Raw genomic sequence first — 17,671 nt, forward strand, 5'->3', positions numbered from 1 at the left:
CACCTGTTCCAGTGCTCGGTCACCCTCAACATGAAGAAGTTCTTCCTCATGTTACGGTGAAACACTGTGCTTTTGTTTATGGCCATTGCTCCCCATCCTGTTGCTGGGCACCACCAAAAAGATCCTTTACACTGGTGCCCAGCAACAGGGTGAGGAGCAATGGCCATAAACTAAAACACTTCCTGAGCATGAGGATGAACTTTCCATAAGGCCAAGCATTATGGAACAGAATGCCCAGGGAGATAATGGAGTCTCCCCATCCAGATTGATTCCAAACTCACCCAGAAACATTCCTGTGTCACCTGCTCTGGGTGACTGTGCCTTGGCAGGGAAATTGGACTGGATGATCTGCAGAGGCCCCCTCCAACCACAACAATTTTGTGATTTGGTGAAAAGAGTCTGGCACCATTCTCTTGGTACCTGCCTTTGAGATCTTGGTATGGATTGATGGGATGCAGATGCTCCAGACCTCAAATCATCTCTGTGGCCTCTGCTGGACTCCCTCCAGCATCTCCTTGTGTTTCTTGTCCTGAGGAGCCCAGAACTGGACACAGCACTCTAGCTGTCTCTCACTAGGGCTGGGTGCCAGAATACCCTCCCTGACCTGCTGGCACTTCCCAGGGTGCATCTCACGCATGTGGCCCTTCCAGAGCTACCTCAGTAGGGGTGAGAGCCGCTGCCCCTCGGGTACCAGGAAGGAGGGAATTGTCTATACCTCTCCTGTTCTGTCCCAAAAGACACCTGTTTGCAGGTTTAATAATTAACCCAGAACTCCAGCATGACAGCTACACTGCCCACCCACAGTGGTGCAGCTCCAGCTTCACCAGTCCTCCACTGCTCCCCAAAACCAGGGAATTCTCCCTGCTCAATTAATGACACCCTGAATAACTCACAGTACCAGCTAAACAGCCTCAGCAGGGTTTAAAACACCTGACAAAACAAGATTTGTACAGGTCAGGTGAGCCACAGCATTGAACCTCTCAGGGTTGTGACCACCAGCCCATGAGGTGCTCCGTGGACAGAGTGGCTGATGATCCATGAGGGCTGGACATCCATGAGTCACTGGCACCTCATGGTGACCATCATCATGGACACCACCCAGGAGCTACCTGGGAACCATCGGCGGTGGGAACCCGCTGTGTTCCACTGACCAGGGTGTTCAGCTCCTGGGGTGAACCTTGCCATGGCCACGTCCTCTTACCTTCACAGACAATAAATTTATCCTCTGTTAAAGAGACAACACTTCCATCCATGTGCCATTAAATAAAGGGCCTACGGACTTTTTGCTTTTTTAAGCAGTTTATGCTATTTTAGTGAGTTGCTCCCTTGTGCACCCCCTGGGTTCTGTTTAACCAACAGCTCTCTGCTGACTCACCAGACAATCAGAAGTCAAACCATTTTATAAATAATAAATTCTGAGTCCACTTTATTTGCCTTTTTTAACCTGTGGGGCTGATATTTTTTCTAGTTGAAACATCAAAATCTATTTTTAAATGAAATGAAATCTGGGATTCTCACATAGATCTGAGATTCTCTCATAATTTCCTGACAGCAGCTGATGAACACCTGAGGAAAAAAACAGTTTTACCAGACCAGTAACAAAGTCCACAGCGTCTGGCAACATTTCCATGCTATTATTCAGCATATCTATGTATAAAAAACACGTATGTAGGTCTACAAAAATAGTACTTTAAAAAGAACAAAACACCAAAGATACAATCTCTGACTCAAGAAATCTGCAACACACAAAGGCTCAGTCCTGTAAGATGTTGAGTGTGATAACTAAAGCCTTTACTCACTGCATTATAAATTAGATTAACTTGATAAATATTACAGACATATTGACACATCCCAACTGCTACAGCAGTCAGAAACCTACTTCTCTGTTAACCCACTCTTATATTGAAAAGAGCCACATTTCCAAGGAAAGACTGGATCTGGGAATGACAGATCAGAGTTATGACAGGATTGGTTCTGAGGATTTCCTTCTAAACACATCATCTGCTACAAGTTGAGGAAGCAGTTGTTTAGCAAAACACAGATTCCTAAATCAGCTTTTATAACATCAATATCTTAATATGGGGCTTGATCCAGTGCTAAAAATCTGTGCTACATTTAGAATATTCTTAGTGGCAAACATTTTCCCTGTTCCATGGCTGCCTCTGTGTGCCAGGTATGAGTAACAACCCAGGATCAGAAATTACATAATAAGGCCAATCTTTCTGCCACCTTTTTCTTGTCAGCTGACTCTGACTCTCATCCTGATGCAGCAATGAGAGCACAGCCCTGAAGAGGTGCTTGTGCAGAGCCAGCATCTGTCCCCCCCGTTACTAAACACTAAGTATTCAATTAATTACTGTAGCTCCTGCAGCAGCTAGAGTAAAGCAGAACTGTGGTAATTGTGGTGGTTTTCATGGACATTTGCTTTTCTCATTTCCTCTGTTCTCAGGCTTGTTGGCTCTATGTGAACTGCCATGGTAGATCAATCTGTCTGCTCCCTGTCCCTGACAAAACTATAGCTGGTAGCAAACACCCCCAAAACTGACCAAACAACCCAAAACACTTTTTTTTTCTTTTTTTTTTTTTTATAGGCTTGCCTTCAGTGATAGCAGACTCCCACTGGTTGACATGGAAGGAAATGTATTACTGTAACAGTATGTTCCCAATTGTAGATGAGAACAGGGTCTTTGACACTCACCCCAGCTCAGGGCTCTCCCTCCAGCTACTCACAAAATAACTACAGAACTCAAAGTAGCAAAAATGGATAAGGTAGAATATTTTCACACTTGGATTGACTCTGTAATAGAATATCTCTGTACGGGACATTCACCTTCCAGCTTGATGATCCTTGTGGGCCCCTTCCAACTTAGAATATTCTGTGAAATCTGTGAAGTATGAAGTTATTCGCATCTGTTGAGTAGTTCTTCATTGACTTATGTGATTTCAGTAAATTTTTCTGACTTCAGAAGCCTTTCTTTTCTTCCCTTGAGGAGCATTAAGCAGCAAGGTTAGTAAAGAAGTCATTAAACCTACATAATGAGACTTGATGACTTACGAGAGGTAAAACTTAAATTCTCTATATGTAGAGGGAATATTCAGAAATTCAAGAGAGAAATTGAAAGAAAGTGAAAGAATTTACCCAAAAGGTTTGAGCCTTCATTCACCTAACATGAGTGGGTTGGCTCAGAGTATGTCTGTACAGCAGCCAATGGAAAATGCATGTATTTTATTCTGTAAATAGGACACTGCTGACAGTAATAGCTGTGTGTATCTAATATCTATGAGCTCGACTCGTGTGCTCTTACCCACACGGTCACCCGGAGATACGACATGTACCATAACCCGAAGATCAAAATGAAACATAGGCTCTGTTTAACCCATAAAACAATGTGAAATATTTTGCAGCACAGCCCCGTCCCCACAATGTCGATAACTGACAGAGCTGAAAATCCCGGGGACCTTCACGGTCCCTCCCAGCCCCTCACTTTTTCTCACGTCCCCTCCCGGTCCCTCACAAACGCTCTTGGTCCCTCAAGTCACCTCTCGTGCCCTCACGATTCCTCTCAGTCCCCCACATCCCCCTATGTCCCCTTTCGTTCTATCTCAGTCCTCACGTCCCTCTCGGCCCCCCTCGGCCCCTCACATCCCTTTTCGTCCCGTCTCGGCCCGTCACGGTCCCTCATGTCCCTTCACGGTTCCTCATGGTCCCTCACGGTCCCTCAGGGCCCCTCACGGTCCCGCCTCAAGCCGGGCGCGAGGAGCGCCCCCACCTCCAGGCGGCGCAATAGTGTACACGGGCCACAGCCATGATTGGTCCATGCGAAGGGGGCGGGGCCTCAAAGAAGCCCGCCCAACAAGGCGGGAAGGGGCGGGGCTCATGGGGCTGTTCTGGGTAGCCATTGGATGGTCCCGGGCCGGGGCGGGGCCACGGCAGCGCGCGAAGGCTCGAAGCGGTCCCCGGACGGCGGGAGCACGGGTGGGCCATGGCGGCGGTACCAGTAACAACGGAGGGTCCCGTTGAGGTGAGTCCTGCTGTTCCTCTCCCTTCGGCATGGTCGGCCGGCTGCTGACGGCGGAGGCAGCTGGTGGCTGCCTGCGGCCTTCCGGTTCCTCAGGCTGCGGCGAGGTGAAAGGCCCGAGAGGGAGGTGGTGGTTCCAGTAACCGTTCCGGTAGGGTGCCCTTTCCGGTAGCAGTGCCGGTGGCAGTAGCCACCAGCCGCCCCTACCCGCCGCCCTTGATCGCGGGCGGTCCCGCGCCGTCACCGGCCTCGCCCATCCTGGCAAACTACAGCTCCCAGCATGCCCCGCGCCCTCCCTGCCGGCCGCAGGGCACGCTGGGAAGGCTACGCTCAGCCGGTGTCCGCGGGCGCGGTGCATGCCGGGAGGGCTGCTAGGCGCGCGGTGACGGGTCTGAATAAGAATAAATGAGTAATAAAATAACGAGTAAAAGTCGTTCAGTCTGAGTACAGTCATATCAGTCAATGTCAATTCTGTGTTTTTGCTGTGCAAACTCGCACATTTATTACCTTATATGTGAATAGCCATTTGTCTTGATAAATATGGTAAATATCAATAGTAATAATATTACTAAATATGTAAATATCAACATTGATAGTTAGGCTATAAAGAGACTGCATGTGGATTTAATTGTGTGTGAGGGCTTAGCCAAGGTTTTGGAATTAATTTGGATGCAAACAGTCAGGACTACATAAACAATATTTTCCACATTAAGAAAAACTGTGTTTTGCTTTGTAGCTTCCACTGGCGGATTTGAACCCAGACTTGCAGAAACCCCTGGACAGCGACTCTGACAGCGGCCAGGGCAGCTGTGAGACGGCCTCCCCAGGTCCCCCTGGCAAAGGCACAGCATCCTTTGAGGACAGAAGTCTGTAACATTTCCATTAATTGTTTTTCTTCAACACTGCATTTTTTGTTTCATAAATACCTTTTAGGAGGTTGTCACTGTTTGACCTGTTGGAATCCAAACTCTTGTTGTTGCTCAGAACATGGGCAAGCATCTTTAAACCTCTGAAGAGTGTTTTTTGAGTTACAGAAAGAAAAAGACTGAGTGGGATGTGTCTAAATTAGTTGTTCACTTTCTTTCTTGTTTTGTTTCATCTATGTAGTGTGATTTTTATTACTACTTCAAGGCAAGACACTACCAGTGAAGGGATTTCAGCTTTGCCTTTTTTTTTTTTAAGTTTAAAAACCTTTAACATCAATTTGGATTAATTAAATACTGTTCTCTAGGGATTTTGAAAAGTTGAGTTCAAGCTTATTTGCTGTAGATGGTGATATATGTCAAATTTAATGGACGTAGATTTGGTTGTTTGTTAATTAACTTGTGGCACTTTCCTTTTTTATGTCTGTGTGTTTTGCCAGATTCAGAAGAAGAAATTTTTGTGCATAAAAAAGCAAAATTCCAGAAGGTGCTTCAGGACAGTGAGTGTGAAGAGGGGGAGGATGGAGGCTCATCTGTGCAGGAAGATGATTTGGGTGGAGACAAGGAAAATGGGGAGGAAAAGGAGAGTGTTGCTGCTGAAAAGAGTAAGAAATCCCATCGGGTCCACCCAGCTGTACTGGACAGTGATGACAGTGACACTGGTGACCAGTTGCAGATTGAAAACCTTGAAACAGGCAGGACATCTGGCTTGCTCGAGGGTGAGCTGGAAGAGGAGAGACCCCTAAAATATGGGAAAAAGTACAGAAGACATAAACATAAACAAAATGTTGAAGAGGAGCCAGCAAAAGAAACTGTAGCAAAATTGAGAAGAAGGAAGAAGGAGAAAATAATAGAGTCCATTAAACAACTGAGAAAAAAAAAGAAGCCTGTGGCCGAGGTGGGTATTTTGGCAGAAAACCTCAGATAATTTCTCAACTAAGTTCAATTTATTATTGCTTGTGGTTATTCTGTTCCAAAGCTTCAGTGTTGTGTCCACATTCCTGCAGCAGGTTTGGGATCCACAGGGATTTATGTTACACCATACAAGTCTAAACTGCAAAGTCTGCAGATTCATTTCAATTAAATTGCATTTAATTTGCAGTTTAAGGTAGTACAAAACGTAATGCCTGATGACTGAATGCCTTTTTAATTTAATGTCAAAGAACCAAAGGGACCTTCTGAAAGGAATCACACAAATAATTTATTCTCCTGGAAACAGGTGGATGGTGAGAGGTTTCCCTTCAATGATAGTGGATGTCTTCTGGATGACAAGGAACTCTTTGATAATGGCTTGGAAGAGGAGAATGATCAGCCCCCTGAGGATGAAGAGTCCCTAGAATCCATACGAGCAGCTGTGAAAAACAAAATAAAACAATACAAGGTAACAGTTGACTATGATACAAAATTAATGTACTCTCAAAGTGAGAGAGAATAAGTTTAGATAAGATACTGGCAAGAAATTGTTCCCTTTGAGGGTGAGGAGGCCCCCGCACAGGTTGCCCAGAGAAGCTGTGGCTGCCACATCCCTGAAAGTGTCCAAGGCCAGGTTGGATGGGGCTTGGAGCAACCCAGGATAGTGGAAGGTGTCCCTGCCCTTGGCAGAGGGTGGAATGGGATGATCTTTAAGGTCTTTTGTAACCCAAATCATTCCATGATTATTGGATTTAGTAGGAATTTGTACCTGAGCAGGTTCTAAAACTCTTTGACCATGGTGAAGTTGTACTGCTGTGGCAGAAGAGAGGAGAGCCTTCTGGTTTTTGTTTTTAAAGATGGAAGAATATTCCCCTGGCAAATTAAAAAGATAATGCTGGAGTAGGAGGTCTGGATTCTGCCCTTGTGTGGGGTTTGTGCTGATTTATGAGTACACTTGCTGGCTTTGCTGACCAGTGGTCGTTCTGTACAGTTATTTGTGATGTTTTTGTCCTTGATAGTGCCAGTATATGGACAGAAATAGTTTAATTTCTTTTTATGCCCCATAGAACAAAGAACATTTTCCTGATGGTGAAGGCTACAAACATGTATTTGATGAGGAGAATGAGGAGTCTGTATTAAAGGAGCCAAAAAGGAAGGTGAAATCTTCATATTTTTTTAAAGCTCTGTATTGTTGCGTGTCACGACTAACATGTTTTTGTATGCACAGTGTGGTTTTAGTTTGTTTTTTTTTTAACTGGATGTTTTATTCTGACTCTTTTCTGTTTGAAAGGGAAAATAAGCTATTTAAGAAGTAGAGAAAGAGCCCCATGTTTTGTTTCCTGGCTTCAGAAGCCTTTCTTTTCTCCCCTTAAGGAGCGGAAAGCAGCAAGGTTAAGTAAAGAAGCCATTAAACAACTACACAGCGAAACACAACGACTTCTTAGAGGTAAAACTTAAATTCTTTATATGTAAAGGTGTATAAACTGTTCAGAGATTCTGAGGAGAAATTAAAAATTTACTCAGAAGGTTAGAGCCTTCTTTGATCTAACATGTCTTACTGAGGGTTGAAGGGTGCAAGACCATTTTTATTGAAGGACCTGTTAAAGGTATTTTTGTAACTAATGAAGATAAAGATACTTGTTATCAAATAAAGGGCTCAGATGATGTTTTATATCTTCTCTCACCATCTTTCTCTGGCAGAATCATCTGTGTCTCTCCCATATCACGTGCCTGAGGCCAAAACTGTTCATGACTTCTTCAAGTACAGACCTCGACCAGCATGTCAAGGAAATGCCATGGCCCTGCTGAAGTAAGGATTTAAACCTTCCTCATCCAATTTTTTCATAAACTTTAGGCATCTCTAGCTTTTATTTTAAGGTTAACCAGATTTTCTTGGGCTCCTTTAAATCCGTAAAAGTAGGAAATTAGGAGAATGTCATTGCTAGCATTAGGCAATGCTGATTTCCTGACAGAGTCATACTATTGAAGTGATCAGGGGCAGGAGTAACTCATATGAAGGAACTTGCTGTTGCAGAGTTACTTTAATGGGATTTAGGCTGAACACCAATATATTACTTGGGCTGTTTCTTCTCTGAGTAATGTGTAGTAAAATACTGAAGCTACATTAGTCACAAAATGAAGGCATTTCATACTGTGATGCTGTAACCAGTACAAAGGTTTTACACTTCTTTAAGTTCTCACAATGAAGCTTTCCAGATTTCTGTCCTTCACCTCTTCCTACACATTAATGACAATAATTAGAAACTGTTTTTTTCCTCTCAGTTTGTCCTCAGCCTTATTTCCCTTTCACAGTAACCATGGTTGGTACATTTCTTTCTGCCTTTGTTAGGTCCTCTAAATACCAGCTGCCCCTAAATGAGGAATCTGCAGCCATTGGGAACTTGAGCAACAAATGCAAAGATGGGCCAATGGAAGGTGATCAATCAGCAGCTACTGAACCAGAAATGAGCCTGGGCAGAGATGTTGATGCTTCTGTGACTGAACCTCTTGCTGCTGAAGGGAGGAAATTGCCAGAGGACTGTGCTGAGCAGCCCAGGCAGGACAGGGAGGATTCTCATGCAGTTACAGGGACTGTAACTGGTGAAAACACAGGGGAACAGCAGCTCTCCAACTGCCTGAGCACTGACTGTGATGAGCAAAAGGAGAGTGAAATTCCTTCAGCATCTGGAGATGCTCTCATGAAAAGAGAGGAAGCAGCACCAGATGTACAAGGTGAAACAAACAGTCAACAAGGGGAGCCTGGACTGGTGGCACAGCCTGAAAAAGTGAGGAAATCCAAGCTGGATAAACTTCGTGAACTGGGAATAGATCTGTCCATCCAGCCAAGAATCTGCTCTGACAATGAATCTTTCATAAACCTTGATGAAGCTGATTCAAATAAAGGTATTACTTGTGTTGTAGTCCAAAGCAGTGTTGATCTGAGCTTGGCTGGAAAATTCAGAAATATTTAGGTGATAGAACAGTCAGGCACGTCCACTTACTAGTGTGGATTCTTTTTGAGACATTTTAACAGAAATTTAGAATTGCCTGATGGCTGGGAGGCTGGTCTGGAATTGAATTGAGATCTTGTGGACAAATGGTAGTCAATGGCAAGATAACTTAATATTGCCTAAAGCCAATTAAATACAAGCTACAGCAAATATATGCTGTGTTGGTTTATTATTAGTCAAATAAAATGGTTTTGCAAATATTTTAGTATTCAAGATTTAGCTTTTAAACTAGATTTTAAACTTAGTCTTTTTTAAACTTAGCTTTAAACTAAACTTTGGGAGCAAAAAAAGCTCAAGACATACTCTTAATGCAACTTTTAACAATCAATACTTTTACATTGATTTAATTAATATGTATTTAAAGAACTAGAAGCCCTGAAAGCACGTTTCTTGAAGCACACTCTCCAGACATCGAAATCCAAAGCGGAACGGGCCATAACCATGAACATTATCCGTAAGGAAACGACATCTGATGGGAAAGAGGAGCTGAGAGCAGATGTAGTGCCAGCAGTTTTGGCTGGAGACAGCCTGGAGGAAACAGTCCACACAAAGCCAGGTTGGTGGGGGAGAAGAGGAGATGAGGATTGAGTTGGAAAACACTTGTCTTTATTTTCCTATCTCGTGCTCTGTTCCCCAATGCTGCCCTACAAAATACAGGTGAAGGGATCTTCATCTGTAAGGTTACTGTGTATGTTCCCCCTAATGGATAGCCTTGTTTTAATGAAAAAATTCTTGGTAGACCACTTAAATAGCAGTGGCCTGTGTAGGACAGCCTCAGTCAGATCTTTGTGATTAGTTCCTTAGATTTTTCATGCTTCCATGAGATGCTGTCCCCATCTCTGGAAGTGTCCGAGCCCAGGTTGCATGGAGCTTGGAGCAACCTGGTCTAGTGGATGGTGGTGGAACTGGGTGATGGAACTGGGTAAACTTCAAGCTCTTTTCCAACCCAAACCCTTCCCTGAATCTTTTCCTGTGCAGGTGAAAAGCTCCGGGCCCTGAAGGCCAAGCTCCAGGAGGCCATGAAGCTCCGCAGGACCGAGGAGCGCCAGAAGCGACAAGCACTATTTAAGCTGGACAATGAGGAAATGCTGGAGGAAGATGAGGAAGAGGAGGAAGAGATGACAGATGAGTCTGAGGAGGAAGAAGAAGAAGGCAATCATGAGGTCTGTATGCAAGATTTTTCCACCTCATCAGCTTCTCTGTTCTGCTGCTTCTCCCCAGTGGAATGGGACTTTTGTACACTACTAATTGGGGAAATTGCTAAGAATTCTTCCTAAAAGCTAAAAAATTGCTGTAGCTGCCCTGTTCAGTGTTTGGAATGTCTAACCTTGAATTCATGAGTATTTTCTTTATATGTCTTAACACTATTAAAACCAAATAGAAATGTTTAAAAGATTTTGATGCCACTTCCTCTTTATAAATCCTTGGCTCATTTCTGGCTGGGCCAAAAAGGTCGCATGCCTCATCTGGAGTAGGGTTTGCCATGATAATAAGCATTATATCTGTGCGGTGTTTGGGGATGTTTCGTAGAATTCAGAATTTCTGCTTGATGAAGCAGAGGAAGATAATGAAGATACAGAAGAGAAACACATCAAAGATGGTGATAAAGAAACCGACAAAGAATCAATTGATGGAGAAAAGCTGGAGAAATCTGAACATGGTGATTCTGTTCTAAAACATCCTTCAACAGAGTCTACATTGATTCTTTTTAAGGACAGCTCCTCAAAAATGGGGTAAGTAATCCAAGCCTTAAAAATGGTGACTGAAAAATTTTAAATTTGATCACCATGTGTAGATTTTTTAATTTAAAGTGCTTTTTATAAATATTTTTGTGTTACCTTGGTTTTTTTGCAGCTCATTCTAAATTTATTAGCAAATACCTTTTATGAATTGCAGATATTCTCTTCCTGATGAAAAACTGGAAATGGAAGAAACTGCAGACAAACGACCTACCAAGTTAGGTAAAGTAGAATTATTATTCTAGAGAATTGCTTTTTTTTTTGCTTTTTTTTTTTTTTTACTTAATACATGTAAAAATTTCTATTAAAGATTAGTATTTCTGTTACTTTGTCATCTGTATATAGTTATACAGTATGATTTTTCCAAGTTTAGATTGATGAAAAAATGGGTGGGCTTGAAAAAACTAGAGGGAAAAAATGTTCAGAATAATACTGGAAGAAATATGAAATGTCAGAAATCAATAAGAGAAGTAAAAAAGTGTAATATGCCTCTTGTAAGAGGAAGGAAATCAACCATGACCACAAAATGGACTTTCAGCAAGGTGTTGCAAAAATTTATATCAAGTTTTACTGGATTACACACACAAAAAAAAAAATTAAGCACTGGTTTTTTTTCATATCCAGAGGATGATGATTCATTTTCTCTACCTACACTGGCAAAGGAGAGCAGCCACAACAGCAGCTTTGAGTTCATTGGCTCCATGATCCCATCCTACCAGCCCTGTAACAAACAGGCCTCTAGAGGAGGGAGCTTCTTACCTGCAGCAGGGGGGTTGAGGTCACCCTCCCCAGGTTTCTTCAAAACAAGTTTTATCAGCTCTGCTTCCAAGGTGAGATTCTCAGTCCTGGTCATGTCTTATACTAACACAGTGGAAAGTAAATAAGTATATTTTATCCTGATGGTCAGATCTGTTAATAGAATAAAATCAAACAAATGCCTTTGTATCAGTAAGATTTCAGAAGAATAAACTGCCCCTTGGGTTTGTGTACACATTGGAATGGATGAAAATGACATTATAAAAATTATATTCTATAGCACCACAGAAAAGATGCTATAATCTGGCTTTTATATATAAAATATGTGCATCATAAATATGGTTTTTATGAATGCTTACATGAGCTGCACAACATCTGATATTGAACTCATGTGTGTATTGAGGCAGCATGGACATAATTTGACTACTGCATGGTTTGGGTTAAAAGGAATCTCAAAGCTCTTCTCATCCCATCCCCTGATATGGGCAGGGACACCTTCCACTGTCCCAGAGTGCTCCAAGCCCTGTCCAGCCTGGCCAGGAACACTTTCAGGGATGGGGCAGCAACGGCTTCTCTGGGAAGTTTGTTCCAATGCCCTTTGCATTTAAATTTAGGGTTGCTAAATAACATATATTTTTGTGTTCCCTTGACTAGAGCTCAGGAAAGACCTCTGAGCCTTCTCTTCCCATAGAAGATTCCCAGGACCTGTATAATGCCTCTCCTGAGCCCAAGAGTTTATTTCCAGGGGCTGGGGAGTCAAGGTTTCAATTTTCTGTGGAAGATGACACTCAAAGCCAGCTGCTTGATGCGGATGGGTGAGTGATGGGTGTAAAGGATGGTGGTTTGTGCACAGGATGTGCAGACCAGCAAGATTTTTCTAATTACAGCCTTTCTTTCAGGTTCTTGAACGTTGGGCAGCACAGGAATAAATACCAGTCCTCAAAGCCTCAGCTGCCACTGGCTAGCATGGATGAGAATGCCATGGATGCCAACATGGATGAGTTACTGGACCTGTGTTCTGGACAGTTCAGCAACCAAGCTGAGCATGTGCCAAACACCAGCAACACCAAAAAGCAGAGCATGGAGGAACTACTCAATCTTTGTTCAGGAAAATTCACGTCTCAGAGTATGTCCTGAATTCTCTGTTCAGCTTTGCTGGTTACTTGATTTAGAAATTTTTCTCTGAGGTAACTTCAGGTCTGGGCACTGGTGCCACATATGGAATTTTGTCTTATTGGCAGCATATGCAGTTTTATTTCTAGTGTGTTCTCTGACTCTTTAAGAGCACAAATAAGTTGCCATCCTACTGCTTTCTGTAGCAGGTTCTCCACCATGGGCTTCTTCAGTGTCTTCTAAGGCAGAAAAAGACAGTGACATAGAAGATCCAATGGCAGAGGCTCTGGAGCTCTGTTCAGGCTCCTTTCCCACAGACAGGTTAGCATTGCTCTCCTGAAATTTATAGAAGTTAATTCTGGTAACTGTCTGGTTTCATTCTTAGAAGTGTTTTCTTGTTTAACATTAATTTGCTGTCAGTGAAAGTGTGCTTTGTTTTGGAGGTGAAGGGGGGGAATATTGCAAATTGCTCAGCAATTACACTCTAATTGGCAGCATAAGCTGTTTCTCACAGCAATTGTGAAGGGAAATTCTTTGTCTTTCACTGATAGTGAAAGAAACAGTGAAGAGCTTTAATTAAACTGAGAAAAGATGTTTAAAAGTGGGACTTTTGGAGTCTCTTGTGGGCTGTTGCCAAACTGCTGTAACCAAATGTAAAGTTGGATACTTGGAGTTTTTTATAGATTAAAGTGGAAAGTGTATGGCTGCCTGACAAAAAGATAGTGAGGCTTAATAACTGGGAATGTTAAGGGGATTCAAGGGGAATTTGAGAAAAAAATTGAAAATTAGTACTTGTCCCATGGTTTCTGCAAATGAAGACTTGAAGTCTTAAAACATCAACTCTAATGGGGATTTGGAGCATTTATAGCTAAATGCTGCTGGCAGATTGTAGCTCTGAGCACTCACAGGGAATTGCCTGATAGCAGCTGAGGTGGGTGTTGAAATTTTGCCATAATTTCCTGGAGGTAAAATGAAAATGCCTTTCTCCCATTTATGTTTTCCCTAGGGAAGAGGAAGAAGAAGAGGAACAAGAAGAACTTGGTGGTTTTCAGCTTTTAACAGATGATGAGGCCTTTGCAAGTGAAGAGGTGTGAACTGATGAGAGCCAGGCAGCTGCTGGATAAAATGGATAATTCCATTTATCTTCCTAGGTTTTTAATGTATTCATCAATGCAAAGTACCACAACTTCCATAATAAGCTACTGAAACATTTTTCAGAGCAAATTTTGGATCATTTAAAAGATCTCTTTAATATAATGATACAGAAAAATGCAAATCCTCTGAAATATGCCTGATGTTTTAGTGTCTTGTTAATTGAAGAACAGACAAATCTTTCATTATAGGGCAATCCATTCTCAGAAATTCCTTATTTCTGAAAACTTTCTCTTTGACAGGATGAAAAAGGTGAAGATAGTGCTGCTGAAGAAGCAGAAATGAGTGATGAAGAAGGAGAACTGCTAAGACATAGACCAGGCTCAAAGAAAAAACTGTAATTATTTTTTAAAATCTTAATTACTAGAGAGAATAGACTATTAATAGCACCAGAAATTTAGTTTGGAATTATTCCCTCTCCAGTAGGTGTTTACATGGTCTGGTTTTTTACTTTGGTGCTATCATGTTGCATGAATTTAACTCTGTTGCTTGTGGGTTATAGATAATTTTCGTTATAATTTTCATTACAGATGGAAATCAAAAAGCCACAATAAAAGCAGTGCAACATTTTTTTTGGACCAAAAAAAGGATGCAAGAGTATTGTCATTCCTTGTGTCTTAAGATCTTGTTTGTTCTAGCAAATAAAACACAGCGTTGACAGTTATTACCATCATCTTTGGAATCTGGTGGATGACAACGATTTGGGGTGGTACATGTGTGTAAATGTGCAAGAACTCAAGGCTTGGTCTTTCCAAAAATTACATGAGAAATTACAATATGTCCTTAGGAAATGTGTTCATTTTATGTCAAAAGATAAATCTTGCTTTCAGAAGATTTGTGTGATGACTGTTGTGCTCCCAAACTGAACTCTTTCAACTTTTTTTTCATAGGAAACTGCAAGATTTCATGGAAGAGGAGGCAGAGCTGTCAGGGAGTGATGTGGGAAGTGAGGATGAGTATGATGGCGAAGACCTGAATGAGTATGAAGAAGAGATTATCGATGAGGAGCTCCCAAATGAAGCAGAATTAGAGAACCAAATACAGAAATTCTACATGTTAGTGCCATTATCAGTAGATCTTTGGTTGAGTGAGGCCCTGGCTTTGGGACAGAACCTGGACTAACCTGTCCCTGTCTCCTGTGCTGGCAGGAAGGCGATGTTGGATGATGACAAGCGCCAGCTCCGCCTGTACCAGGAGAGGTATCTGCTGGATGGGGACCTGCACAGTGATGGCCCGGGCAGGACCAGGAGGTTCAGATGGAAAAACATAGGTGACCTATGATACGGAGTTAATAGAGGGGGAGAAAGATTGAAAACAGAGTTTGTGTGTGTGTGTGTGTGTGAACTAGCACTTAGTGGTCCTCAATAAAGTAATTCAGGAGTAAATTGGGGGAGGATGATTCTGGGTTTTTGTTTGGTTGGGGTTTTTTTCCCTTGTGGTTTGTTTGATTGGTTTGGGGTCTTTTTTGTTGTTTTTTAGTAGCCTCCATTTTCAAAACTGATAGCTGACTATCTTATTTTGTTGCCTAGATTTTGCTTCACAGATGGACTTGTTTCAGGGAGATTCAGATAATGAGGAGGAGAATGAAGAGTTTGATGAGACAGAAGTGAAGTGGAGAAAGGAGCGATTTGAGCGAGAGCAGTGGCTTCGTGAGCAGGTACTGATGAGCTGCTAGAAAGGCTTTCTCAGTCTCTGTATTATTGCTGGATGTGAAATTGTTTATTCCTCAAGTTAAGCTTCAGTATTAAGTCAGATTTCTTAGCTGAACGTGATGCTGTTCATTAACAGAACAAGGATGATGAAGTGTCTAAAATATTGCAATAACCTCTTACATAGAAAGTAACTAAAAATTAATTTACATAAGGAAAATAATTACTTAAAATACTGAATGAAATGTCCGTTTGTAATACACAATTTTTCAATTGTCTTCTCTCCACTACAGAAGGAAAAAAGTAAAGAGCAGGAGGAGGAGGAGGAAGAAATTGGTGGAAACAGCGAATTCATGAAGCTGGCAAAAAAAGTGACTGCTAAGTCCCTGCAGAAGAAAGGTGAGATTTTTATTAGAGTTACAAAAAAAGAAGAAAGTGTTCGCAAACTGATCTTTCCCCTATGTCTCTGCCAGCCAGCCCAGCAGTGGTGACACAAGACACAACTCTGTTACCCAGGAACCCGTTTGAAGCCTTCAGACCTGCCAGTGACATCCAGGTGGGTACCAGGCCTGAAAAGTGGCATTTCCCAACACAGCCAAGTCAGCTGTCCCTGAATTCTGGGTACTCCTGGTTTGTGGTGTTGTAACATGTAAGTACAGAGTAGATTTTCTCTAAAGAGTAACTTACTAAGCAACCTGCCTTGTATCCTGAGAGTGGTTTAATGCAGCTTCTCTTTGCCTTTCAGGTAAAAAATGGGTCACTCTTGAACAGACCTAAAGCTGTCCTTCAGAAGCTCGCAGCAATGTCAGATCGTAATCCAAATGCCCCTCGAAATTCCAGGAATTTTGTCTTTCATACACTTTCACCAGAGAAGAATGAAGAGGCAAAGGAGAAATCAAAACCTCAGGTAAAGATTTGGGTAGCAGGTGCTGCCAGTTGTGAAGATTATTTGAATATACAGGCACTGAAATCTGCCAAGCAGTTAAGAGCACTGGTGTCTTAAATATCCCTATGTGCTCTTGTGCCAAGTATTTCTCTCATAACTCAGAATTCAAACTTTTTTTTGGACATGTTATGTATTCTAATGTATTTGACTGCCCTTAGGTGAAGAAGAGAGGCCCTTCTGCAGCAATAACATCAGCAGCAAAGCGACCCAGGATAGAAAGCTCAGAGGAAACCAGTCAAAGCCGAAGCATTTTCCAGTACTTGGAGAGCTGAATATTCCTGTTTGGGGCCAACTGCAGTTTGTGTCTCCTCTTTGCCAGCTGCAGTTTATTTTGCCAATCTGCCAGAAATCACCAGGCAGGGCAACAAATGGGTGCCACCTCATTCACAAGTTCCAGTAATTTCCAGGCTGTGGTTTTGTGCTTTGTGTTTTCTCAGTCCTCTGTGGCAAATGGGAGCACAAAATCCATTCCTGGTTTGGAATGAAATGCTGATTTGGTCTTTCCCAAGCATTAAAGAAACTTCCACTGCTGTGGGCTGTCTTCACAGCTGCTGCAGAGGTATCACTTCCACCTGGAAATGCCATTAGTGTGACAAGGAGATATACCTCAGGTAGCTGAAAGCACAATAAGGGAGGAATTTCTACAGCTCTGGGAGAGAATGAAGCAGTGTTTGCCATGGCAGGAGACACTCATTTACTCTTGCAGCACAGAGTTTTAGCTGTGGCTCCCTTGAGTGTCATATTTTCTTTAATGTTGAGCATTTATTAAGTTCCGCCTTTTAAAAGCTCTAATTTATCCTTGAAATGTTTACTTTGTGGAAAAGGTCCCAGCCTCTTCTGAGGCAATATGAGAAGGGTTTCTTTCCAAGTTTTTAGTACTGTTGATGTCCTTAAATTTGCAGCTGGATGTGTGTGTGGAGAGGGAAGAATGTGAGTAATGTGTGGGAGAGGAAAAGGGGGTTTAGGGGGTTTTATTTGCATTGGTGGGAGAAGTTGCTGGGGTTGCTTTGATTTGCCCAACTTAAGGCTATCTTTAACCATCCATTCTGTTGTTTTCATGGAAACTGCACTCATCTAAGAGAAACCATCCATTGCTGAGCAGCCAGTAAGGAAAAGGCTGCTCTAGAATGAGGGAATTTATAAGGAACTGTCATTCACAGCTGTTCTAAAGTGTAAGAGAAACTTGAGTCAGAGTGTCCAGCATTCCTAATATTTCTGATCACATGTTGAATGTGTTGGAGAGCAGATAATGGTAGCACAGGGTCCTGCTCTAAGACTAAACAACTCTGGGACTGGATGCCATATATTTGAGGTGCTGATGCTGTCAGAGAAGTGTCTGAGCTGTAAATTTTGTAACATCTTGAGCACACACCCTGTGTGCTGTGTGTAAAATATTTTATTGTACAGTATGTTATAAAGAATTATGGTACTAATTGAAGTGCAACTTTACA

The 17,671-nt window shown here is 42.3% G+C and overlaps 1 protein-coding gene across 2 annotated transcripts; it reads left to right on the forward strand.

Annotated features, from left to right (window-relative positions):
• The first annotated feature begins 3,094 nt into the window (after nucleotides 1-3,094).
• On the forward strand, nucleotides 3,095-17,671 carry CLSPN (claspin). 2 transcript variants are annotated; one of them, XM_058856672.1, is made up of 25 exons: nucleotides 3,095-4,022; nucleotides 4,756-4,885; nucleotides 5,383-5,840; nucleotides 6,162-6,323; nucleotides 6,922-7,011; nucleotides 7,229-7,301; nucleotides 7,556-7,664; nucleotides 8,205-8,758; nucleotides 9,230-9,421; nucleotides 9,844-10,028; nucleotides 10,396-10,598; nucleotides 10,762-10,826; nucleotides 11,229-11,434; nucleotides 12,015-12,175; nucleotides 12,260-12,486; nucleotides 12,680-12,794; nucleotides 13,480-13,561; nucleotides 13,868-13,962; nucleotides 14,516-14,680; nucleotides 14,774-14,895; nucleotides 15,155-15,282; nucleotides 15,568-15,673; nucleotides 15,748-15,830; nucleotides 16,020-16,181; nucleotides 16,379-17,671. In XM_058856672.1, exons 1-25 carry the CDS (start codon nucleotides 3,984-3,986, stop codon nucleotides 16,490-16,492), a joined length of 4,026 nt encoding a protein of 1,341 aa, XP_058712655.1. In that variant the 5' UTR covers nucleotides 3,095-3,983; the 3' UTR covers nucleotides 16,493-17,671. The 2 variants fall into 2 exon arrangements, with proteins under 2 accessions (XP_058712655.1, XP_058712656.1); XM_058856673.1 differs by having other exon boundaries at nucleotides 12,683-12,794.

Source organism: Poecile atricapillus, chromosome 24 (assembly GCF_030490865.1).
Source record: "Poecile atricapillus isolate bPoeAtr1 chromosome 24, bPoeAtr1.hap1, whole genome shotgun sequence".
NCBI classification, from domain to species: Eukaryota; Metazoa; Chordata; class Aves; order Passeriformes; family Paridae; genus Poecile; species Poecile atricapillus.